Source organism: Suncus etruscus, chromosome 9 (genome assembly GCF_024139225.1).
Source record: "Suncus etruscus isolate mSunEtr1 chromosome 9, mSunEtr1.pri.cur, whole genome shotgun sequence".
Taxonomy (NCBI): Eukaryota; Metazoa; Chordata; class Mammalia; order Eulipotyphla; family Soricidae; genus Suncus; species Suncus etruscus.
In genome coordinates, this window is record NC_064856.1 from 100,429,123 (window position 1) to 100,456,593 (window position 27,471).

The window sequence follows — 27,471 nt, forward strand, 5'->3', positions numbered from 1 at the left end:
ATTATCATATCTTACAATGGGATCATTAAATCATTGTCTGAAGACTAACTAAGCTGTTCTTTGCTGATTGAGTATTCTGTTGTTGATTTTGTTTGCTAAAATTAAGTAGCTTCTTTGATGACTTCACATCTAATTTGGTGCATTCCTACCAGAATATCAGTATTGAAAAATATGGCAGTGTCATACATCATATGTTACCACATTTCCCAGTAATTCAAGGATCTGTGTGAATCTGGGCCAGTGAGAGAACATGGCAGTTGGCCATTAATATGGCTGCTGAACTTTTCGGTTGTATGAAGGTTTGCAGTGGATCAGTGATATTGCCTGTCCTGACTCCAAAAAAAGACCAGATATCTCAGTCCACAAACCTGCTCTCCTGGAAGTATCTCTGCATAGATCTGTGTGAAATTGAAGTTGGGCCATTGAAGTGGCAGCCGTTGTGAAGTGTGTGTTCAGCTGCTGAGGCTTCAACAGGGAAGGGGACTTACCCCCACCCCAGGCACCCTAGAGAGATAAGCTGTGAGACCAGTATATCCACAAGGTGTTTATGTTTTGTTTGGGGGCCACCCTAGTGGACCTCAGAGGTTACTCTTGTCTCTGAGCTCAAAAATTACTCCTGGCAGGCTTGAGGGACCATATGGGATGCCCAAGATTGAACCCAGGTTGACCATATGCAAGGCAAATGCCCTACCTACTGTGCTATTGCTCCAGCTCCTATGTTTGAGCTTTTGCCTAATATATATATTTTACTTAAGAAAATTTGGGGGCCGGGTAGGTGGCGCTGGAGGTAAGGTGTCTGCCTTGCAAGCGCTAGCCAACGAAGGACCGCGGTTCGATCCCCCGGCGTCCCATATGGTCCCCCCAAGCCAGGGGCGATTTCTGAGCACATAGCCAGGAGTAACCCCTGAGCGTCAAACGGGTGTGGCCCAAAAACCAAAAAAAAAAAAAAAAGAAAGATTTGACTGACAAATTAAGCATTTTTATTATTATCTTTATTTAAACACCTTGATTGTAGTTGGATTTTAGTCATGTAAAGAACACCTCCCATCACCAGTGCAACATTCCTACCACCAATGTCCCGAATCTCCCTCCTCCTCACCCCACCCCCGCCTGTACTCTAGACAGGCTTTCTACTTCCCTCATTCATTCATTTTGTTATGATAGTTCTCACTGTAGTTATTTCTCTAACTGAACTCATCACTCTTTGTGGCAAATAGTTTGGCAAATTAAGCTTTTAAGGTGAATTACACAAATAAAATACACATATATTAAGTATACTGCTCTATGAATTAATACAAAAAGAACACATACATGTAAGAGTACATCAGACAGAATATAAAACATCACCATCATCCATATTATTTATGAAATCTCATTCTTTGTTGATTCTTGAGTTCACATAATTTATTGTTTGTATATTGGTATATTGAACTTCCACAAAAGGTGTATTTATCTCTTTGCTATTATGCACTTGTCTCCAAATTTTAACTTTAATAGGTTCATTTTTTATATATTCTTCTATTTATTTGGAGGGGCTTGGGATCACACCCAGCAGCACTCAGGGATTTTTCTCCTGCCTCTGCACTCAGATATCATTCCTGCAGGCTCAGAGGACCATATGGATCGAACCCAGGTCAACTGTGTGTAAGGCAAATGCCCTAGCAGCTATGCTATCACTCTTGCCCCATATGTTCTTTTATATGTTCATATAAATAATGGAATAATGGAATAATGTTTGCCTGGGAGGGAGAGGGGGGGAGAGAGAGGGAGAGAGAGAGAGAGAGAGAGAGAGAGAGAGAGAGAGAGAGAGAGAGAGAGAGAGAGAGAGAGAGAGAGAGAGAGAGAGGAGCATGGTGCATGTAGGCCATATTAGGCCAGGAGTGTGACTGCATATTAGGCCAGGGGGGGCGGTGCTGAACTCTCTGGGCCCACTGGCTCAGGTTTGTCCCAAGTTTCTTGTCGGGTCCTCCCATTTCTAACCATCAGGCATCTCTTTTTATACCTGAGTCGGTTGACAATTACAGGAGGACATTGTCCAGTCCTTTAACAGTTACAGGAGCTTATTTTACAGAATCATCACCTCTTAAAGTTACAGTAACATTTATGCAGTATCATTAAATACAGTAACATTATACAATAACACATAGTGTCATTTGAGAAGCATGCATTTCTCTTCAGATTATTTTTAAAGACACAAGTGAACCTCCTGGCTGATGGTCCCAAAAGATTTTTAAGACTCATTGTTTATACTTCCATAAATAGTGTATGAGTAAATAAATATGTGTGCTTAAGTGAGTATCAAGTGTTTACTGTGGTGAGTTAAATTACCCTTTTTCTGATTTCTAGTGACATCAAGCAATTGCAATATTTATTAAGTAGTGAGTCTTTTCAAGTGTCTTGTTCAAATTTTTCACTGATGGTTCTTTTTTAAATACCATCATTAATAAGTCATAAAACCTTTAGTAAAAAATATCAAGTGAGATCCAGATAATTGAGCCTACAGTTCTGGGGCCAAAAACATTTCAGCAGAGACAGAGAGAAAGAGAAAGAGAAAGGAGCAAGGTGTAGCTAATAAAAAAAAATCCCCCCAAATTACAATAATTATTTATGTATTTTATATGTCAGTTAAATACCAATTACATTAATGACATATTTTTAGTGCTATAGTTTATATATCTAGTCTCAGAAAAATAAGTTTAGCATCATGATTTTAATGACTCAATATTTCCCCTTATGATTAATATTTTAAAAGCTTACCTTTTCAATCTTTGATCACATATATAGAGATGATACCCAAATTTGTCTCCTTAATGAATTAATCCATTACTTTTCATATCTTTACTTCATCTAGATTATTATCTTAGAGTGTTATAAAATAAAGATAAATTACACTTTAATTTTTGCCACCCAGTAGAATTTTAAATATTTTGTCTCACTACTCTATAGAAACACCCTTGTCATCAATAAAGTAGCTGTGTATGGGACTTAACTATTTTTGAATAATAAACTATCAACATATATTTAATAATTTACTTGGACTCTAGTGTGTTCCATTGGGCAATTCATTTCCTCTTGATCCTGTCTTAATTACTACTGATTTGTAAGTAAATAGACCATAGAGAAAGAACTTCATCTGAATTTTCTTCTTCCAGATTGATTTGGATGTGCTCGGCCTTCTACATGTACAATTAAACTTTAAAACCATGGTAATATTATAGGAAATCTGAAGTCTGGACTCTTTGGCATTGATTCTTTAGTCCTACTAGACATACGTTGACAACTTTAATTTCAATAAAGGAATATTATTCAAGGACTATAGGATTTGGCTGGGATCACACCCAGAGGTGCTCAGGGGCTATTTCTGAGTTAACCTCATGAGTCACTCCCTATTTTAGTAGTTCTTGGTATATTATGTGGTGCCAGGGATTAAACCTAGATCTCTTATATGCAAAATAGGTTCACTAGCCCCTGTGAGCCAACCCCAGTGGCACAAGAATCCCTCCAAACTTGATTATTTTTCACGCAAATACATATAGCCCACCTTCTTTACAACACTCCTTACTTTTCATCTCACATATTAAAATATTAGAAACAGAATTTCTTCCCCTCTAAGAAGTATGTCTACTTTTTAACACCATTAAATAATCCTTCCCTGAAATATTTGCAATGAAAATAGTCACTCCCATTGAATTTTAGCAGACTGTACAGAGAAATAACAAAAGACATAACTTACTAATATTTCCCAACTTAACTTCCCAACCCTAACTTCTCTACACAGGTCTTCCCTCTGCCCCTGGCAAAGGTACCCTAATACTCTATCTTGGTTCCTTTATAATTTGGGAGCACTAAAGCAACTTTGGATATTTTTAATTTCCTTATTTTCCTCATAAATTCCATGAAGAATTTTCTTCTCAATGTGCTTGCTACCCAATGAGGTTTCGGGAGCACATGAAATTTTTGTTAATTAATTATCTCTATTTTTTAATGGTTTTATTGGTTTGGGATTTGGATCCATACCTGATGGTGCTGAATACTACTCCAGGCTCAGTGTTATGACTTCACTCCCAGTGGTGCTCAGGGAGTCATGTGGTGCTATGAATAAAACTCAGGATTCCTGCATGAAAAGCATGAAGTCAGGCCTTGGAGTTCTCTCCTGATCTCTGGCCATTCTGTATTCTTTGACCCCCAATTAGTCTTAATTAAATACATTGTGTCCCATGTCTGTAAACAATACAGATACATCATTGGCAAAAAAGGATGATTCAGAAATACCAAAAATAATTAGAGACTATTGATATTTTTCAAAGTCAGTCACTGAAGTTATATATCTTTTAAAGAACACCTTCAATATATGTATACAAGGCATAAACTTGCAATGCTATGTTCAAAAAAGAAAAAATAGAAGAAGAATTCAAATGTATCTGAAGGACAAAATTATAGATATGAATTATGAGTTCATGGATTATCCAGTAATTCTTCCTAGTTATCACATTTGTGTAAAATAGAAATTGCTTTCCCACTTACAATATAAACCCTATAAATAAAAATAGTAATAATTCCCACTTTAATAAACAATTGTTATGCCTAAATTACATAACTCTACTAACAAAACCCCACTAATTATCAGCATCCTCCAAAAGTTTTTGTAGGTATAGAAGTCTTTTGTGAAATAACTGCTTCAATCATTATTAGAAATTTCTAAAATTACAATTACCAGAAGAATAAATATTCTTTACAACTGGTCAAGATCAAGCTCACAGATTATTGAAAGATCTCAAAACCTATAAACATAACAGCAAGAATTAAGTTCACTGCTTAAGAATTGTCCACTTCTTCAGATGTAATAAAAGAACTTGTATTTGGAGCATAGTGGGTAGGGCATTCGCCTTGAATACAGCCAACCCTGGTTTGAATCTGGCATTCCATATAGTCCTCTAAGCCTACCAGGAGTAATTTCTGAGTACAGAGCCAGGAGTAGCCCCTGAGCAGAGCAGGGTGTGCCCCCAAACTAATAAGTAAAAAAGAGAACTCATTTTATAATCAAGTTTTTTAATATTTTCAATTTGAAGGGTTTGAAATATACTCAGCACAGTTTATTAGTCTAAATATCTCTTGGTAATAATAATTAAAAAAGATTGAAGAAGAAAACTGCACTCGTTTATTATATATAATAGTGAAAGACGAAATTGAACCATTTGCAGGTTTCCCATTTCCCCATCATATGTTCTAGGCTCATGTTGTGTTTCATCCGAAACTGCAGTATAAAGGGCATCCAAGTTCATTTACTGATAAGAAACTTTTTCCTTGCAAAAGTCCTTCTGAAGGAATCTTTGACTTCCTTGTTTCTCAGACTGTAGATGAGGGGGTTCAACATGGGAATCACAGCCGTGTAAAACACAGACACCACTTTATTGATATCCAGGGAGAAACTGGAGCTCGGACGTACATAAATAAAGAAGAGGGTTCCATAAAGGATGGAGACAGCTGTCAGGTGGGAAGAGCAGGTAGAGAAGGCTTTGCGCCTCCCCTCAGCGGAGCGGATCCTCAGGATAGTGATGACAATGTAAATATAGGACACCAAGATTATCACTCCACTGAGAACTCCTAGGGCTCCAGCCAAGATGAAAAGTAAAAATTTATTGACCCGGGTGTCTGCACATGCCAGAGAGACAACAGGAAGAAGGTCACAGAAGAAGTGGTTGATGAGATTTGGACCACAGTATGGTAGGCGAAAGGTGAAAGTCGTATGGGTTAGAGTACTTATGATGCCCAAGGTGTATGGCCCTACCACCAGCTGCACACAAACTGTTTGGGTCATAACAAGTGTGTAAAGCAATGGCTTACAGATGGCTATGTACCGATCATAGGCCATGGAGGCCAAAAGGAAGCACTCAGTCACTACAAGCTGTCCAAAAAACCAGATCTGAGCTGCACAACCAAAGAAAGAAATTACTTTCTTCTCCATGAAGATGTCAGTCAACATCTTGGGACCAATGACAGATGAGGAACAGATATCCACAAAGGACAAATGACTGAGGAAAAAGTACATGGGAGTGTGGAGTCGGGGACTCATCCAAATGAGTACGATCATCCCCAGGTTTCCCAAAAGAGTAACAAGATAAACCAAGAGAAACAACACAAAGAGGACAACCTGAATTTGGAAGTGATTGGTTAAACCCATGAAAAAAAACTCCACCACCAAAGTTTGATTTTCCTTTTCCATTTCTTTGAATTATCTGCAATAAAAAATATTTTTCTTTGCAATCAATCTGCAGTGAAGGGCTTGTTACTATAAAAATCAGTGTAAATAATATTTGTTTTTCATTTTATAGGCTAGATCAGCAGTTGCCACTTACATGTGGTAGTCATCCTTACTATGCACTAATATCTAAGCCATATGGAATAAGTCACTAAGCTGTACTGAGGTCTTCAATTCTTTCTTGATTAAAAGAGAACTTTTGGAGATAATATTAATTTTAGACCTAGAATTAACCTTTGGAAATTATCTAAGACAAGTCTTCTAACTGTCATTATGCATGTGAAGTCTCCTACCTTTGAACCAAAGACTCATTTAAGAAATACTTCAGGGAGACCAAGATCCATGTGGGAGAAGCTATGCTTAAACGCCAGCCAGAAGCTGGTGCCGTTTGCCCTGTGTAGATATGTACAGCTGGATGGGGCGTATAAATGTTCTGCAGAGCGAGGCTGTACAGTGTGAAAGCTATTTATTGTGTGCAGAGAACAATGCCTGGAGGGATGGAACCTTCAGGGTGTGTTAATATTGAAAAAAAATACTTCATAAAAATTTTTGTGAAGTTGATTATTCAGAATGATACTTTTTCTCTCACTCAAGATGAAGAGTGAGAGTATAACATCCTCACCAATTTCTTTGTTTTTGAAATATAGTTGTGATGTGTAAGAAGGAATTCAAACTTAGAAAAGAGAAAATGGTTCTTGAAGAGAAATAAAAACTTTTAACATTATCTCCTATGTGAGGCCTCCTCTAATATGTACAGATTCCTCATCCCTGATGTATATATTATCAATTTTGCCAAACTCTATCAAATCATTTATTTTATCGAAAAGGCCAATTCTTAAGTACTAAGTAGGTATAATAACCAACATTGTTAGATGAAACTAGGAAGGAAAGAAAGATAATTTAATATGTGAAGAGATAATATAGTGGGTAGGATACTTACTTTGCATGTTGCCAGCCTAGGTTTGATCCATGCACCCCATGAATCAATCCTGGAAGTGACCCCCCCCCAAACACTACTATAATTTGGAGGACCATTAATGTAAAGTCAAGAGCAAGCCCTGATACCAACCAGGAGTGGCTCCAAAACAAAACAAAAAAATTTAAGGATGAAAGGGCAGGTGTAGGTATTAATCCCAGACAAAGATTTACTGTCCACCCAAAAATATATACAATATTGTTCATAGAAATTTTATTTATAATGGCTAAATATTTGACACAGTCAAGATGTCCTATACTAAGTATCTGGTTAAAACAATTCTGGTATAGCTACACACAGAATATAGGTTAATAGATAATAAAAAGTAATAAAATGTGGTATTTACAGTAGTTTGAGTGGATATCTAAAATACTAGTGTTTAAAAAATTCCCAGCCCAAAATTTCACATCTATTATTTCATATATATGTAAGATATTATCAAAATATGAGTCCTATGAAGATGGAGAACAGTTTAACTTTTTCCTGGGATTGGGAATGGTGGAAAATACCATGATGGTGCAATTATAAAAAGACAGCACAACGTAGATGTTTGTGAGGATACAATGATCTTGTGTCTGATTATAGTGGTAGATAATCAAGTGTGCACAGATGATGAAATTATCTAAACAAATGCATTACACGAATGCTTATTTCCTGATTTTTGAAGCTATCCTAAAACTGATAAGATCTAACCATTAGGAGATTAACAGAGTGGGTAAGGTATTCGTATTGCATAAAACCCAAATTAAATTCCCAGCACTATGATCTCCTGAGTGGTAGCAGAATTGATAACATAACACCAGTTGTAGGCCCTAGTAAGATGAAGGAAAAAATGAGTATAATATAATAAGGCAAAATTGAGGAAAAGAAGCATAATAATAATGATCCTACAGCACAATTCTAAATAATAAAATGCACAATCAAGGAAGTACTGATAGACAACTAACAATGTTCTCTTCAAATGAAACAGTTTGAAAATGGTTTTATTTACAAAGAAATTAAATATCTGAAAGCCATGGACCACTAGCAATTTAAGAAGAAATGGAACTTGAAAGGAAAAAGTCAAGAATAGGGTTTCCCAAGTCTATTTAGCTTACGTCCTCAAAAAAAAAATCAATTCTCTCTCCTCTTCGCAGAAATCTTTCTTATGTGAAAGAGTAGAAACTGTCCCACAGTTGCACTTAAGGTATACTCATTTCCTGCTTTACTCCAGCACCCACTTTGATAAACACTAGCCTAGACAGTGAAATTTTTTATTAGCTTATTATAATTATAAAATGATTCAAGAATTTAAACTGAGGGATTTAAAGAGCTTAGTGGATTGGAGAACATGCTTAGCATGTAGGGGGACACTGTGAAATAAGATAGTAATATAACTTGTGTACAATATGTCACTCAACAAATGAAAAAGAAATAAATTTACTACATTTATTACAGCATCTCATTAAGGTCCCTTATATGTGTACACACTTGAATAAACATTTTTGTTGAATGTGTTATAATTATTCAAAGCAGATAAAAAAAATAAGGCACTGTGTTTTGATAATTTGGATTCTGAAACAATTTCATAAAGAAACTAGAATATGTATATATTTATATTTATTTCTATATATATATATAAAACCTAAGAAAAATATTCTGCATCACAAATAATTTCTGACTTTTGAAAATCCACTGCTTTGTCTTAACCTTGCCTTACTCAAACCAAAGATTCTAATCCTAAAAACTCATGATCTGAGGTATGCATGTCTGTCATTTTAGGCAGGCAAAACATTAGAATTCACATCAGCTGTTTCAGAAATTTACTTTATACTTAAAATGTATATTCTATCAAAATGAAGAAATCAAGGCCTATTGAAGCCAAGTCCTTTTAGTTTAAACATCCCTTAAATCCATAAATCTTGCAGAACCTGTATTTCTGTGTAAAACTCCAAATTCAATGAAAATGCACATTGAAATTATGTTATTTAAGACAGAAGATATAGAAAAAGTATTCTATTTGTACTAGGTTATTTTTCCACAGTAAATTTAGGGCTGATGTTTTTCCAGGATTCCAAATTCACTTTCCTCATCTGAGCTCCTGAAAACAATTTCAGGAAATCATTTAACTTGCCTGGCTGAGAAGACATCATCCCCTAGACTAGACTGTCAGCCTAATCAAAATAAAATACATACCCTGAGATCAAAATGACTTCCCTGAAAATATATGTTTGTTATTCTTCTCAGCTTCCCAGGTGTCTCCAAGAGATAAATAGTCTAGTGATACCATCTTGAGGGCTGAGCATCCAATTGCTTTATAAAGGATTTAAGTGACTCAATTCGGTACAATGCACAACAGAAGTTTTCTAAAAGGGTTCTTATGTAAACTGAAGCTAACTCCCTAAAGGAAGCTTAAGGGAAACAAGCTCAGGAGACTTCAACAAGCTCAGAGAAAATATAAACATTATTTTATGAGACAATAGCTGTGGGATTTGGAGTTGAATGTAATTGCACCTCCTTTGAGACCACACACCTACAAACACATATGTGTATACACACATATACAGACAGATTGTCATATCAGTTTTGAGTCTTCTACTGCCACAAAATTAACACATTGTGCTCTACCCCTGCAGTGTCAAAAATTGTCAGGGCTTGGGGGCATTAAGACAGCACTCAATAATAATTGGAGAATCGTGTGGGTTATGGATATTGAAGCAGGGTTGGCTGCAATCAAGATAAGGCCTTAATTATCTCTCTGGCCTGATCTCATTTGATGTGGGAAAGGTAGGGAAGTTGGGCCACACCTAGTACTGTTCAGTGCTTACTCCTAGTCTGCATTCAAGGATTACTCCTGACAGGCTCAGAGGAATCAATCAAAGGGGGTTCCCAGGATAAAACCTGGATCAGACAACTGAAAGGCAAGCACCATTCCTGATATACTTACTAGCTCTACGGCCTCCTAGTATGATCTTATTTTTATCTATGTTATAGCCCTGGTTTTTATAATAATGGTAGCCTTTAAGAAAACATGCATAATAAATGGTCAAGTCTTATCTTTCCAGATAGCTTGGGTAGTATTCTAGTGAATATGTTTATATAAAACATCTATGTATGCATACATGTATATAGTGCATCTTTATTCAGAAAAATGTGAAATGCCAATATTTGTGATAACATGGATAAACTAAAGGCAACCATCATATGATTCTACTCATAAGTAGAATATAAAATAATCAAATCAATAACCAAAACAAAAGGAAACAAACAAGCTAGAGAACTATGTATTGATGGTTAGTAGAAGTAAAAGAAAAAAGGAGAAGCTAAAATGCATACATAGAAATTGATAATGAATGGAAATAATACTTTTGATTAAGATTATGATGGCATTAATAGTAGAATGAATAATGGTGCTATATAACTAAAGCAATGCTATAAACCTGTTATCTCAATAAAAGATGCAAAAGCACTCGATAAATATGTTTTAGCTAATGAGTAAATAAATTAATAGGCTTACAATTCTATGAGTGTGGCTTCAGGAAGAAAGGTTAGATTAAATAAACTTTTGGGGGTGCTTAGGTTAGAATGTTCTTAGGTAAAACTGAGAAGGAATCAATATTATTTCTTGAGAAGAGTTCTAGAAAGATGAAACATGAAGAGACAGGCTATTTATTAATCCTAGAATAGAAGAAAGAAGTTCTTCAGCCATGCTTGACTCCTTAATGCCAGACTCGAGAATCTAGGGAAATCTTCACATGTTTACCTTAACCTTTTCTGCCAAAATAATGATTTCTATTTAATATTTCTACTGTAATACATTATATCAAGGCCATGACTGAGTCCAAACATGTAAACTTGGTCCTATTCCCACAGGTCATTATACTTGAGATATAAGTGAATTTCTATTTCTATTTCTACTGTATCTTTAAGAAAAATAAAATTTTTCTTTCCACTGTTTTAATGCATAACAATAAACTTGTATTCCTAGCCAGAAACTGGGATATCTGGTTTCCCAGGAGGCAACACAGAGTTGATCCACCAACATTCCATTCTTCTAAGGAAGAGTTTTCAACCCAATTACAGAAAGAGCAGTTAGCAGACAATCTTCAATTGTCACCTATCTCAAGATCTTCTTCAGGTACAGAGGGACACTCTACCCAAGATTACATTATGCCCAGAACAGACACTATCGGTGGCTAAACAAGCAAGACTGTCAACACCTAATCACTTTGAGCTAACCTGGGATGATTCTGAGAATACTTGTTCAAGATTTCTATCCCATTGGTTTAGGTTTTGTCAAGTCTGCCTTACACTTTTTTTTTTTGTCCAATCTTCCTTCCTTCCTTCCCAGTCCTTCATATGTTGAGTTATGCTAAACATCTTGTAACTCCTTTTCAGTGTTTGCTTCAGAGAAAAAAATTTTCAAAACTTGCTAGAATCAATAGTCTGGAAGAGCAGGTAAAAAAGAATTAAAATTGAGTAAGTCATTATTATCATAATATATAGTCTTAGCATATAGTAATATTCAAAGATATAAAATAAGACTTAAAGAGATAGATCAAAAGCTCGAGTCACCCAGTCTAACTAGTATTTGGCTAAACCCCTTTGAAATCTGATGCCACTTGTTCCCCTAAGTATTATATAGGTTTTTCCTTCAAACACACAGGTGAGGTTCTAGAAGTCTCTGAGTACCACTGGCATGGCTCAGGTAATTCCAGCACTGTAGTGCCCAACCAGCAACACATCATTGGCCATTGCATTTAACTTCCTGCTCTCTTGGCTAAAATCTCCAGAAAGGTTTCCATGGCCTTCCTGAGTACCACTTGTCAGACACCCAAAACGTGAATCAAACAATGAAATACCACCAATAATACTTTGTGGCATTGTCCCCCTTTTGCATAGGCACGTTAAAATGGAAAAATAATACATATGCAAATAAGTTCTTATCTAATAAAGATAGGAACACAAATTTTATAATGCAGTAGCGCCTTACACCCTAAACATAGTCATAATGATTTGGCTCAGGCCTCATAAGAATGGGCATTGCCCATAAACCACTGAACCATAGATACAGAAAGAACTAAAATTGTATCATAACCAGGAAGCAAACCTCTACCAGGGAAGACCCTACCGTTGCCTTGGCATCGACTTACTCCAAAAGAGAGTTCTCTTAACACCCAGACTACTTAGCAACAGCAACAACCTGCTTGCAAGGAAGGTTTCTCAGCATGGTGAGGTGAAACTAGAGGATGCTAGACATCATCCTGAGATGAAGGAGATGCACAGAAACCAGAATCTTTGACTACAGAAACCTGACACCAACAGCATCGAATCTGTGAAAAAATTTTACAGGGGCCACAGAGAATGACTCAGGGGTTGGACACTCTAGTATGTCTGGAGCCCAGAGTCAGTCTTATGCCAGAAAATTTTAGGAGTAAGGTCTCCTTGTATTTAGGCCAAGGCTTATCCTTTCCACTTCCCCCATATTTTGCTGGCCTATGCAAACAATTGCCACTCTCACACCGTTTTTACTGTATTTTTTAACTCTTATCCTTTAAAAAAAAAATAAGAAGAGTTTACTAAACTTTCTGCTAGTGCTTTAATGAGTTCATTGGTGATTCAATAATTTTCAAAAATATACTTGCTACTGAACATTTTGTTTCCTTTCTCTTCCATCTCTTTTGTTTTTCTTTCAATTTTCTATTTTTTAAATCATGTTACTGTTGATCTTCCTGAAACCAATGTATTATGATCAGTTATGTCAACTCTGTGATGCATTTTCTTTAAATTAATAAAAAGTATAAAAATATATAATATATTTTATAACATAAAATATAAAAAGAAATATTCATATATTTAATAAGTATTTAATACATTTAAAATATTAATATATTAATAAATATATGAATGTAAAATATGAAATATAAAAAATTCCATAACTAAACATATATTGAGTTCAGAAATCACCAAGAGAAGATACTAAGTCAAAAATTATACATTTCACAGGAATTGTAGCTATGAGGATAATCAAGTTGAATACCTTCTAATAAGTCATTTTGATCTACTCTAGGGACGATTGAAAACTGCGGGTCTCATCATCTATACGTAATAAAACTTTCATCTTCATTGTATGAGGAGCGGGAAGAAACAAGGTGCTAGAATCAGGATTTTACCATAAAAGTGCCTGAACACTAAAGGCATTAATTATCTAGACAAGCCAAATCAATAGTCAAGTCACAGTCTTCTCCTATGACCCTAATACTTTAAAGGGAGACATCTGGTTGAATCTTTTATAGACATTGTTCCTCAGAATCATCCAAGTTTGCAGACATGGTGAGTTCTTTCTTATGAAGAACTAGTATTCCCACAAGTGGAAAGCAACATTGAAATATTTTATCCTGGTACAATATTGGTCTTCTTCAGATAACTCCCCCAAATGTTGACTCACTAGACTATAACTAATGTTACATAAGGGGAAGTACAAATAGAAATGTCCTGTGATTGATAAAACAGTAAAAAACTATATACATAAGGGAAACATTAGCATAAATAGATCAGAAGATATAAGGGTATCTGTAGGAGTAGAATCTGAGTGTGCTTATAAAGAGGACCAAAAGTCAAATTTAATTATATGTATAAATTCCTAAAGGACTCACTCCTAGAACTGTTTCTAATTATACTTTTCTATACACTGATTTTGTTTCCATTCCATAAGGAGTTATTGTGGATAGATTTTTACAGTAAAATCTTCTCTTACTATATGTACTTTCAAATATTTTGCTTTTAATTTATAAAATAATTAAAACTAATACTGAAGTCTTGAACTCAAGAAATCAAAAATGAACAACACAAAAATCAAAGTTGAAAATAACATGGGCCCGAGAGAGAGCACAGCGGCGTTTGACACACAAGCGGCTGATCCAGGACCAAAGGTGGTTGGTTCGAATCCTGGGGGACCATATGCCTGCCAGGAGCTATTTCTGAGCAGACAGCCAGGAGTAACCCCTGAACACCGCCGGGTGTGGCCTAAAAACCAAAAAAAAAAAAAAAAAAGAAAAGAAAAGAAAATAACAAAAGATGTTGGTTCTCTTAGCTAGTTAGGTGTTATACATCCTAAAAGCTTGATAATCTCAGAACATTCAACCAGGAAAAAATTCCAATTTTACTCTCTTTTTGGCACAACAGTGAAGGAAAAAAAAAAGTAAAAATTGCAAAAGAGGAAGAAGGTGGATTTTGTTGAGACTCCATATGCCACAGTATATCATTTCTTCAAGCCTAAAATATTTCCTCATTACCCTTGACATATCAGGGAGTGCTAAAGACAATTCACTTACATTAGGGAACAAACCTGTATCCAAGTTAAAAAAAAAAGCAACCTTGTATTGATAAAATTCTCAAATAATTGTCATAAAATTATTTTAAGCTTCACATGTGTCAACCAAACGTGTTAGTGTCAACCAAATGTGTCAACCAAACGTGTTAGTCTAGAAAAGCTTCTTAAAATAATATTTTCAGGGGCTGAAGCAGTGGCACAGCAGTATGGCATTTGTCTTACACGCGGCTGACCCAGGACAGACCACGGTTCAATCTTCCTGTGTCCAGTGTCGCTGAGTGGCACCGGGTGTGCCCCCCCCCAAAAAAAAACCCAAAAAGAAATATTACCATATTCCTAAAAGATATTACTAAATTCTTCAACGTGTTTAGTTCCTATTTAAGGATCAAATTATAGGTACTATGCTATTTTCCTGTCATTATACTGCTGTTATGTCTTGTTCATCTTCCTTGAAAACAATTGTCTCAATAAATCTGATATTCTATATATGTTATCACTTGTTACTTCTTGATACCACAAGAAAATTGCAAGCTGAATATTGGAGAGATAGCACAGGGGTTAGGACTCTTGCCTGGCATCTAGTTAACCATTGTTCAATCCCTGGTACCAAATATGTTAGCTCCAGACTCAGGAATCATCCCACAAAGACTGCTAGGAAACTAAGTTAGTCATGCAAAAATCAAAGGAAGTTTATTCAGTGACCAGCATGCTGGGACCATACCTCTCCCAGATGTCAGCTCAGATGGGACTTGAAAGCCCTTTGATAGGACTTCTGGGGCCTCAAACTAGGGGTAAATCTTTAGGTTCTTAGTACATGTTGCATTGGCCAGGTTTAAACCGATTGACTGAAGTAGAAGAGAAGGGACTCATGTGTCCAATGGGCACCTGCAATCTGGGCATACAGTTACATAAGGTTTATTGCCTGTAGGCTCCTGGGTGTTTCTAGTTTATCTAACTATCCTGGTACATGCCCTTTAAGTTCCTGGGACTGACTGTTCTGGACTCTGCCACATAAGAGAGGCCTGTTGTGGATGCAGTTATGTCTATAGCAAAGCTAGGTTACAAAAGCAGTTAACAAGCAGTTAATTCTAAACCAAACTTAATTCTAAACTTATATTTTAACATTCTCCTCTTCTTCTTATACATGTGGTCAATTCTGACCTCATATGGTTGTTTCCAAACTCAATTTACCTGGGGGCCGCAGGAGGCAAAGTCAGGGTGATCCTTGAGTGCAAAGTCAGTAGTAAGCCTTGAACATTGGGGGATGTGACCCAAACAACTAAAGCAAAACAAAATAAAAAAAGATTCCTCTAGGGCAGGGCCACAAAATGTTGTACTAAGGGCCATTTGCGGCCCATGGGCCGCAAGTTTGATACCCCTGACTTAGAGGCTGGTACTGCTGACTTAAGCCCAGAAGTTGAACTGTATTGATTCTGTTTGTAACAAAACTTACTAGATTTTTCCATATGCAGGGGCCAAGGGTTAAAATCAGGATAAGTTGAGCAGAGAGGCCTCCATCAAGGATGAGAGGAGAGTTGTCAGCCATGAGGAAACATTGAACCACCTTCAAAATGAACCTTGCCAAAAGGCTAAATAAACTTAGCTTGTTCTTTTGCATAAACCCAGCAAGACTAAAGAAATCTCCATTTGGGGCACCCCATTATTTACTGAGACTTTCTGGGGATTGGTAATAGACAAAAAAGGTGGTTTAATGTAAAATCACCCATGCACTGTATCTCCAAGCCCAGAATGATTCTGAATTAGGGTGGCACAAGAAATAATCCAGACCAGGCTGAGGGTGAAACACTTGTAGTCTGACAGTCTTCTTCCTAGTATGGCGCACCTGCTCCTGCCAGAATTACACTTTTTATTGAGTACAGGGACCAACCCTGGGTGGGGGAGTAAACCCGCCCAGGTTTACAAGTAAGACAATCTCTGGGGGTAATTCCAAGTTGTAAACAAACATACAAAGAAACCAGGGATGATCTTTGTTTTTGGGTAAAATAAGTGTGACCCAACAGTTTACCCAACAGTAACAATAAAGCATTACTACTTTACCTGTCATGTCAGGGTTGTCCAAGCTTGGCTGATGTAAAGATGCAAAGGTCAGGTGAATATGATAAGTAGAAAGGTGGTCCTGGTCCTCTCATCCTCAGTAGGAGTCTTCTGATATGAAGGAGTCCATCCATCCCATCTCTCTTCAGGATTGGGAGAGACTCTGATCTCCAGAACATTTCGATGCTGAGAAGGATCCCAGGCTGTGGCCAGTCAGTGCAGATCCAGACATTCCTAAATAATTTCTGATTTTTCTAGGCCAATCTGTGCCTCTATAGTCTCCTTGAGATCAGCAGATCAATTCTGTTTCCCTAAAAGGTAGCTCTGGGATTCCCTAGCTAACTTTTTACTTATTTATTTATTTATTAATAATTTTTATTTTGACTAAAGTGGATTACAAATTATTCACAGTAGTATTTTAGGTACATAGTGACATTGAATCAGGGGCATTCCCACCACCAATGTTGTCCTCTCTTCACCCCTGTTTTCAGCATGCATCCCATAATGCCCCTCCTTTGCCCCCGCCCCCCAGGCTGCTAGAGTAAGTGGTCTCTTCTGTGTCTAGCTTGTTGTAGATTGGGTATCGATTCTGTTGTAGCTGGCTTTGAATTTGGTGTTTAACTCTGAGTTTCCAAAGTCTCTCAAATGTCCCATGTTTTTAATAATTCCCCTTTTACCATCCAGAGCATCCTTTTTCTGGTCTCAGAAAAATTAGTTTTCTCCAGCTAACTTCCAAAGTAGAAAGGGGCTAAACTGGTGCCCCCAACCTCAGACCTTGTTTGCCACCTGCCCCATCCAGCATAGACTGCTTGGTTCCATGAAAGTCTCTCACTGCTTGCATTCATATGGTATCACCATCACAAACTGATGAGGGTTTCATCATCAGGCCCACTGAGAGGCCTTACCTCAGCATGGATGGCTAGTCAACATTACTGATAAGTGAGGGTGATATTTTTCGTATTTAATAACAAACATTTATTTGCCTAAATATGAATCTTTCTAATCTTGTCAATAGGCCCACTGAGAAGCCACCCCTCAGTGTGAATGACTGACCAAAATTTCTGTTAGTGAAGCTGACATTCTTCATGTTTAGTAACCAACATTTAATTGGCCTAAAAATAAATCTCCCTTCTGCTGTATTAAGTGTGTATGTAGTTGAAATGTATCTATTCAAAGATCTGCAAACCATTTAAAGCCATGTGAATTGTTTTGAAGATCAAACAGTGTATTCTGATAAGCTTCTGCTAACAAGAGATATGTTGTACTTTGCAAAGAAACCAAATGTGAGCATTCTATTCATACCTGTGACTGGCAATATACCCCATTTATACCCCTGATTTGGACATTAAAGTTTAGAACACTGTTCTCCCACGTAGCCTTTGTGTGATCTCTCTAATTTTCTTTATATTTTGCCATATGCCATCCATGTTCCCCACTTTCCTGGAGACAACTCAAAGAAGTTCTCTAACACAGCTGGACCAAACTAGTTATTGCAATATGAAAAGACTCACAGACCTGCAGCATGCATACAAAGAGGAAATGGGGTGTATATTCATGCTTTTATTTTGAGGTGTGAGACCACGGTAGTGGTGGCCCAAGGCTAAGCCACGGTCTTCTGCCTGCAGCCAGGGCTCCTTTGGCACATCAACTCATGCCCTCTCTGCTTTTCATACACATGCAGATAAATTCAATTGATCTTTCTCTGCCTCCCCACATCTATGAATGGCAGAAAAGCAGCTTAAGATTGATCAACAAGACAAGATTTTCTCCAGGACTAATTTAAGTCCTGATGGCTATTTGAGAATTGCCTGGCATTCACAGCCCATCTTCCACCACTCCCTAGCCTGTCTCTAGGAGAGCAAATATTACCAGATTGAAAATCAAGCTATCCAAAGACAAACAAGGCACATAAAATAACACAATTTTCTACAGAATAAAAAAACAGCATGGTGAACTCAAAGACAGCAAGATACAGAGTGTACTCCCAACACAGAATAAACACACACAGACAGAAGACAGATATACATTATTCAAGTAAGCTAACCCCAGTTTCAAACCCGATATTTTCCCAGTTTTCAAGTTGGGCCTTTTCAGGTTTCTGAGCCTGGCCTCTCTAGTTTTGAGCCAGTATATTCCATTTCTCAGCCAGGACCATGGGTCCTCTTTCTCTATTGTAGTCCTCCACCCAGAAAGGTAGGTACCTTGGACTACCAAATGTACCCCCAGTATGAGGAGTCAGGGCATCTCCTGAATTTCCCACCTAGCTACCCTCCAGCACATCCACAGGTCTTATGCCAGTACTTTTAAAAGGCTTTACATATAAATATACCAGTGGATATCAATGATTTTAGATTTGTTCAAGCTTTTCTCCCTACTGTCCCATTGTTGTGCCATGTCTGTGTGTCAGAATTCCAGATAGGCTCCCAAATGTTAGCTCCTGACTCAGGATCTAATCCACAAAGACTGCTAGGAAATGAGTCAGTAATGCAAAAAGCAAAGGGAGTTTATTAAGTTACATGCATGCTGAGGTCACACCTCTCCCAGGTAGTGACAGAAATAGGACTTGAAAGCCCTTTTATAGAACTGCTGAGGCTTCAAGCTAGGGCTAAAACTATAGGTTCTAAGTATATGTTACATCAGCCAGGTTTAAACTGGTTGGCTAAAGTGGTAGACAAGGGTTTTGGGCACTCATCAGACACCTGTGACCTTGGCATGCATTACGTAAGGTTTATAGCCTGTAAGCCCCCTTGAGTGTTGCTAGTTTATCTAACTGTCCTTGTACAAGCCTTTGTAGTTCCTAGAACTTGCTGTTCTGGGAAGTGGCACATAACTGAGGCCTGTTGTGGATGAAGTTATGTCTATAGCAAAGCTAGATTACAGAATTGGAACAAGCAGTTAGTTATAAACTAAACTTAGTTCTAAACTTACATTCTAATAGACCTTTTGATAACTGCCAGTAGCAGCCTCTGAACACAGATTCTGGAGTAAATCTTAAGAACAGTTTGGCATGGCCCAAATTTTATCTCTCCTCAAAAAGAAGATGCTAGGGCCAACGCCATAGTGCAGCAAGTAGGGAATTTGACTTACATTTGGCCAACTTGAGTTTGATCCCCAAATCCCATATGGTCTTCCAAGCATTTTCAGGAGTAATTTCTGGATGCAAAGCCAAGAGTAATCCCTGAGCACCACCCCAGATGTGACCCAAAAATCAAAAAAGAAATCAAAAAAGATGCTGTATAATATTGAGATACACAGTCACATAAGTGAAAAAATATTTTAGGAAGCCTTAAACCAAGAAGTAGAGAGATTAAAGGGTAGAAGTGTATGCTATGCAGGTATTGGGTCTAATGGTTTCTTCTTAATGGCAGAAGTATCTCTGCTTTTTTTTTTCTCAGAGCACTTCAAATTGACTCTTGAGAATTTAGCTTAGATTAGACCCTGAGCACAAGTGATCAAAAATTTTGGAAAAGAGGGAAAGAAAACAAATCATACACACATGCATGCATACAGTGCTTTTATTTCAAATGACTATATAAATCAACTAGGATCTGAAAAATATAGGAGCCACACCGAGGAAAAACAGCTTGGTTCTTTATCTAGCTGTCTGACCTCTTTGAAGTGAATACTGGGCATAAATATTAAATTATGCACTTTCCTTACACAAGAATAGCTAGCCAGCTAACATGGCTTATGTTATGACAAGCATTGTTATTACTAAGTCTTGAAATGAAAAGCATTCCATGCAATGAATTGAATCCAAAGATAATATGTAGAAAACAAGTTATTTGAAAGAAAATTAAAAAACTGAGGATATTACAGTTGTGCTTTTATTTTCTTTACCATGGTCAATGGCCATATAACCTTCACAAATTTGCTGCTTAAATCATAAGACCTTAGAGATGTAATTAATATTGTATTGACTCCACTGCCTTTATTTTACAGCTTGAGTTTGATAAGCACAAGTGGTATCAAATTTATCTGTGGTTAATTTTCTTTATTTTGGCAAAATTGAGATATAAATGGCATTCCCATATGCTATTCCAATTGATTTTTTAATGAATACTTTGCTGTTCCTCTTAAAATGGCAAAAGCTACCCACTAATTAGCATTTCTCAACCAGAGGACATCAGGTCCCTTCTGTTCTCCAGGATATTCCACAGGTAAAGATCAGATAGATGGATAATTAAGGAAAGAGTCTAGAGGCCAACTGGTAGAATAAGTGACCACAAGGCAGACACAAGGAAGAAAACAAGGTTAAAAGAAGTCCAAATAAGGTCAGAATAAACACTGCTCTATCTACTCAGCAGGAATTTTTTTTGAACCAGTGTCCTTCTAAATGCATCTTTTACATCAGTGTTCCTCATGCTATAAATAAGAGGGTTCAACATGGGGATCACTGTCGTATAAAATGCAGAAACCACTTTATTAATGTCCTGAGATGACCCTGAATTAGGTTGAATATAAATAAAGAAAAGAGTACCATACAAGACAGCTACTGCAGACAGATGTGAAGAGCAGGTGGAGAAAGCTTTCTTCCTTCCATCAGTAGACTGGATATTCAAAATGGTTTTAAGAATATAAATGTAGGAAACCAAGATGATGAGGGCACTGAGAATGCCTATTAATCCAGCCATGCTGAAAAGAACCAATTTATTGTTTTGTGTATCAGCACATGCAAGGGAGAGAAGAGGGAGAATGTCACAGAAAAAGTGGTTCACCACATTGGGACCACAGAAAGGAAGGCGAAAAGTGAAAGTCTCATGAGTTATGGCACTTAGAAGGCCCATAGCATAGGGTCCTACCACAAGCTTCACACAAACCTTCTGGGACATAAGTACAGTATACAGCAAAGGGTTGCAGATAGCAATGTATCGATCATATGCCATGGAGGCCAAGAGGAAGCACTCTGTCACTACAAACTGGCCAAACAACCACATTTGTACTGCACAGCCCAGAAAGGAAATGGCCTTTCTCTCCAGAAAGGTGTCACACAACATCTTTGGAGCAACAGAAGAAGAGGAGCAGACATCAACAAGGGGCAAGTGGCTGAGAAAAAAGTACATGGGAGTCTGCAATCGGGAATCCATCCATATCAGAATTATCAGTCCCAAATTCCCTGCCAATGTGACAACATAAACAAAGAAAAATATCACGAAGAGAATGATCTTGAGTGGAAGAAAATCTGTTAAGCCCATGAAAAGAAATTCGGTCACTGCTGTTTGATTCTTATTGTCCATTGTTAGGTGACAATCTGTAATGAAAGCAAAAAAAAGTAAATTTTATGGACTAATAACAAAAGCTTATTGGTGATTGAGTCAGTGGGGGTATATATGCTATTTGTTCCCCAAGCTCTGCCAGAAATGATCCCTGAGCACAGAGCCAGAAGTAAGCTCTGAAGCTGCCAAATGTGGTCCAAAAGCAACCAAAAGAGAATAACCTCAGTTCTTTATATGGTATACATATCTTCTTTTACACCTTAATTTTAGTTTGTCCTTGAAACCAAATAGTAAGTTCAGACATGTAAGTAATTATATAGATGTATGCAAACAATACCTTGACATTTGTTATCCAGCCTTACTAAATGATAATTTGTGATAAATCATTTTTTTCAATCATGAGGAAAAATGTACGACAAATTGCGGTCATAGAAGTAATAAAGCTAATAGGTTCTAGTTTTGTCAATTTTACTAATTATCTCATGAACTTAAGCAATTTAGATTTAATTAATCTGTGGGGTTTATTTACTGATGTTGAATATGTAAATGGCCTAACATTTCCTTCAGTTCATAATTTCATGACCTCAGACAGTGAACTCTTGACTTCATTTCTTTTCACTTTATTAGAAATTAATGACTTGCTCCAAATGTACATTCCAGAAATATATTTAAAATATTTTAAATGGTCAAATTATTAAAGTTTTCTTATTGACCTGGAAACTCCCATTTCTGAGGTGAAAAATTTCTCTACTCTACATCTATTATTAAATAATCTCTTGCCCTAGCAACATGCTAATTAAAAGCCTTAAACTCCCCATTATTTTTTAATATCTTTATTCAAACATCTTGATTACAAATGTGATTGTACTTGGGTTTCTGTCATGTAAATAACACCCACCTTCACTAGTGCATCATTCCCACCACCAATGTCCTGAATCTCCCTTCTCCCCACCCCACCCCCTCATTATTCACTTTTTTATAAACTCCCCATTATTAATTCAATGTGCATAAAAACTAGCATAACTTTTTTTGAAACTAATGTAGCTTAACAGAAATAAGGGAAAGTTTTAAAAATCTGGAATTCAGTTATTTGTTCAGTCATTATTTATTCAGTATTGTTACTGAATAAACAGTAACAAGTTTCCTGTTATCCTGTTACTTAAAGCCCAAATATATTTTATGCATTCTGCCTATGTCTTTGCATAGGAAAAACTACTTTTGACTTCTAATCAGACTTACCTCCTATAAGCCCCTTTAAAGTGTACCAAAACTTGAAGAATTCTCATATCAGGCATAAAAAATTAAGTATCTTTAATAATTCTTCTTGAAGTATCCTAAGTTCTTATTTGTTCAAAATGAGATAAATGATCTTTGTTCTTAGTTCAACTGGGGACCCTAATTATTCCTATGACAAAGTTATATCACAATTTATGCCACAGTTTAAAGTAAATATTTTTTAAAAGTCATTGTCATTGATCCCTAAAGAACCTGGAATCTCCAGGGTTTATATCCATAGAGAAGAAATTAGGAAAAAATACACTTCGAAGTTTGAGCCAAAGCTATATCACAACAAGATTATTTCCCCAAAGGAAGACTTATGGGGAGAAAATTCCCTCATCTTTGGACACTCTTAGAAAAAGAGTAGAGACATTGTACAAGAGTTATACAATGTGTGAAAATAAATATCACCATAAAATACTAACTTTCCACAAGATTTGGAAGACCAGATCCAAATGTAAAAAAATATGTGATTAAAAGAAAATACACTGACCTAGAGTGGTGGCATGGAGCAGTAAGACATAATAAATAATAGGGAAGATATACCTAACACATTTGGGCTACCAGTATCAGGATCTCATGCAGGGCTAGAATAATTGATCCCAACAAATGATATAGCCATAGAGAACTTCCAATTATAATATTTTCTCAGTATAGATTCTGATATTTTCTCAGTAGTGAGGAATCAGTAACCTTAAACCAAGTACACTAACAAACCATAAATCACAAAACTAATTTGAGAAATACAACTATGCTCCAGAACAGAGCAAAATTATAGAAATCTTAAATAATCACCACCAACAAAGTATAACACACAATGTTTGACAAGTAACATTACACAGAAAGCAAAGAATCAGGAAAATGTGAGTCTTTGAGCAAGAAAAATCTATTGCTCTGATCTGAACCACAAATTATAGCCATTAAAATTCCATCAGCTACATTGAAGTCACTGTTATAAAACGGCATTTCTTGTGTCCAAAACAATGGAAGAGAAATAGAGGCTATCTTAAGTCCAACAAACTTTCAAAGGATGAAGATTGCAAATGCTATGAAAAATAACATGATTGCCACCTTCAGAGGAGCTTCAGAGACATAAAAACTCTGTAATGTGGGATCCTAAATCCAATACAAATGACAGACATTAGAGGGGAAAAAACTCAGCAAATTTTTAAATATGGAATTACTACTAATCTATTAATAGTGGTTCATTTACTGGATTGAATGTTCCAGAACTAGGCTTTCTCTTGGTTCCTGAGGTAGTATTGTAAAAACTGATGACCTGGAAGAGATATAATGCTGGAGACTCAAAATGCCTAGTGAGACACAACTATTTTCCATCATTCCACCTCCTTTAAGAGCCCAAATTCAGAGCTAATTTTGCACCCCTGTGTTCTTTGCAGAAATACCAAATAACCAAAATCTGGAAACAACCCAAGTGTCCAAGAATAGATAACTTTGTATAAAGAAACTATGGTACATCTACACAAGAAATATTACTTGACAATATAAAAAAATGAAGTCATGACATTTTTTACTATATGGAGGAATCAGGATAATATCATTAGTAATAGTACTATCATTAGATAGGAGTATTTTAAGTAAAGTTAGTCAGTGCCAGAGAGACCAACACAGAACGATCTCTTTTATCTGCAGAATATAAAAAAATATAATGATGTAATAATTGAACTAAAAACAATGATAAGGAAAAAGATGAGATCAGATTATTCAATAAAAAACATGCCCTTGAGGGGATTAGAACATAGAACAGGCAAGAGATAACATCTATGGTGGAAAAAAGTTTTCAACTGGGAGGAATAGGTGGTTCTAAAAGTTGGTAAAGTGTTATATATGTAGACTATCCACAACATTACTGTAAACTACAGTACAAACATGTATGCATATTTTTGAAAAGTGATTCTTGTAGAAGCAGACTAGTAAATAAGAAACAAAAATATCTGGAGGGGCTTTAGTGGAAAGAAGTGGGCACTGGGGAAGGTACTGGTGTTCAAACATTGTATGCTTTAAATCTAATCATGAATCATTGTAGTATCACAATGACTATATTTTGAAAAAATTAGTTGAAACACTAATTAATTAATTTCATAAATAAAGAGATGATGGAAAGAAAGAGGAGGATTGAAGATATGCACTAACCTCAAGCATCGGTACCACCCACAAATGGAATCCCTTCCTGTAACTAGAAGAACTGCAAAAATTCTACCAAGGAAATAGTAGCATCCATCAAGAAACATGCATCCTGAACAGAGCAAATTCAAGGGCCTGAGTCAACCCTGAAGAAGGATCCTCCCCTTCAGATGTCTAGTTTTTAAAGAATATGATATGATTTTTTCCTGAGCTCCCATGCTGCTGTGCGCTGGTGAGTGAATTTCCCTTCACAAAATAAGCTTCCTGGATAGTTTTCAGCATACATGTACCCATGGGCCAGTTTGTCAACCAGGGTTAGACAAAGAATTCAACTATGGTCTTGAAGAGGGATAAGTCCACTTAACACTTTCACCTGTTATCAACCTGTCTATCAACCTGTCTGGTGTTACTTTAATTATTTTCCCAGACTTTTAAGAACCTATAGGGGCACTGGATGGTTTTCTCTACTTATAGTGATGCCAATTAGAACTCATGAGATATAAGTAACTTTATAAATGAAAGTAGTATTAGCATACTGTAAGCTTCCTAATACATAAAATGTTAGGATAGGATAGATAGAAATTAACTTCTCTAAGGTGTTACATTACCCATAAAATAAAATTAAAATAGTCAAAAGAATATAAAAGTGAACAGATATAAAACCCATTTAAGAAGAAGGAGTGATAGTCCAATAGTGAGGGCTTTTGCCTTGCACATGGCTGACCCAGGTTTATTCCCCAAAACTCCCTTATGGTCTCAAGCATGATTGGGGGACCATATGGGATGCCGGAATTTGAACCACCGTACTTCTGCTTGCAATGCAAATACCCTACCTTCATGCTATCACTTCAGTCCCATGTAGGGAGCAATTCTTGAGTGCAGAGCCAGGAGTAATGCCTGAGTATAGCCAGATGTAGCCTAATACCCCACCCCCCAATAAAAGAGTTTATTAACTTCGAATCCAAAAGAAGGCAGAAAGGAGCTCACAGATATTACCAGAAATACGTGTATATAATAGAGCAATTAAGATATAGATATTAAGTGAAAACCACCAAATGCCATATATATTTTAATAAATTATTCAATTTCTAAAAAGCTATTCAAACTTAGCAACAACAGCTAAAGAGAACATGGGTATTCATATCCAAATGATAACTAAAATAAATTTGCACATAATTACAGTTTGCCATTGTGATAAATGTAAATACCATCATTATTTGATTTCATTTAAAATCAATTAAAAAATTGAAGTGGAACAATTTAGATGCACTATATATAATTTGTATATTTTAAGCATTGGTAACTTGTATGTAGCATTTAAATATTTTATTTAAAATATATATGTATATATTTTGGTTTGGGGGCCACACCAGGCAGTGCTCAAGGGTTACTCCTGGCTATCTGCTAGAAATAGCTCCTTGCAGGCACGGGCAACAATATGGGAAACCAGGATTTGAACCAACCATCTTTGGTCCTGGGACGACTGCTTGCAAGGCAAATGCTGCTGTGCTCTCTGCCAAATATTTTATAAATTTTTGTAAATTTTATGTAGATACAAGCATAAACATATGTTATATATTTTGTATAAATATATCAATATGTTTAGTCATTCACATTTTTGTTATGTGAACTAACTAGCCATTTTCTAGCTCACTTTTTTATTCTGTTTTATATATATGTATATCCTTCTTCATCTTCTTTTAGAAATATTAACTCTTTCTCACTTGTTTTGTAAATGATTTCTCTTTTCCCTTTGTTCCATTTTTAACAGGGTCTATAAAAATTTGTTTAGTAAACTACCTTAACATTTCCTTATTATCTTGCCTATCTGATATTTAATAAAATGTCTTCTCACAGGTAAAATAAAAGAGAAGGAAGGAAGGAAGGAAGGAAAGAAGGAAGGAAGGAGGGAGGGAGGGAGGAAGGAAGGGAAGGAGGAAGGGAAAGAGGAAGGTAAGGAGGAAGGGAGGAAGTAAGGAAAGGAAGGAGGGAGGAAGTAAGGAAAGGGGGGAGGGAAGGAGGGAGGAAAGGAGGGACCAAGGAAGAAAATGAAGAGAAAGGAAGGAAGGAAGGAAGGAAGGAAGGAAGGAAGGAAGGAAGGAAGGAAGGAAGGAAGGAAGGAAGGAAGGAAGAAAGAAAGAAAGAAAGAAAGAAAGAAAGAAAGAAAGAAAGAAAGAAAGAAAGAAAGAAAGAAAGAAAGAAAGAAAGAAAGAAAGAAAGAAAGAAAGAA

The 27,471-nt window shown here is 36.4% G+C and overlaps 2 protein-coding genes across 2 annotated transcripts; both read right to left on the reverse strand.

Annotated features, from left to right (window-relative positions):
* Window positions 1–5,278: 5,278 nt before the first annotated feature.
* LOC126017724 (olfactory receptor 1002-like) lies at window positions 5,279–6,223 on the reverse strand. The gene has a single exon (XM_049779776.1). It carries the CDS (start codon window positions 6,221–6,223, stop codon window positions 5,279–5,281), a length of 945 nt encoding a protein of 314 aa, XP_049635733.1.
* A 14,671-nt stretch (window positions 6,224–20,894) lies between these two features.
* On the reverse strand, window positions 20,895–21,839 carry LOC126017729 (olfactory receptor 5G3-like). The gene has a single exon (XM_049779782.1). It carries the CDS (start codon window positions 21,837–21,839, stop codon window positions 20,895–20,897), a length of 945 nt encoding a protein of 314 aa, XP_049635739.1.
* Window positions 21,840–27,471: the final 5,632 nt, after the last annotated feature.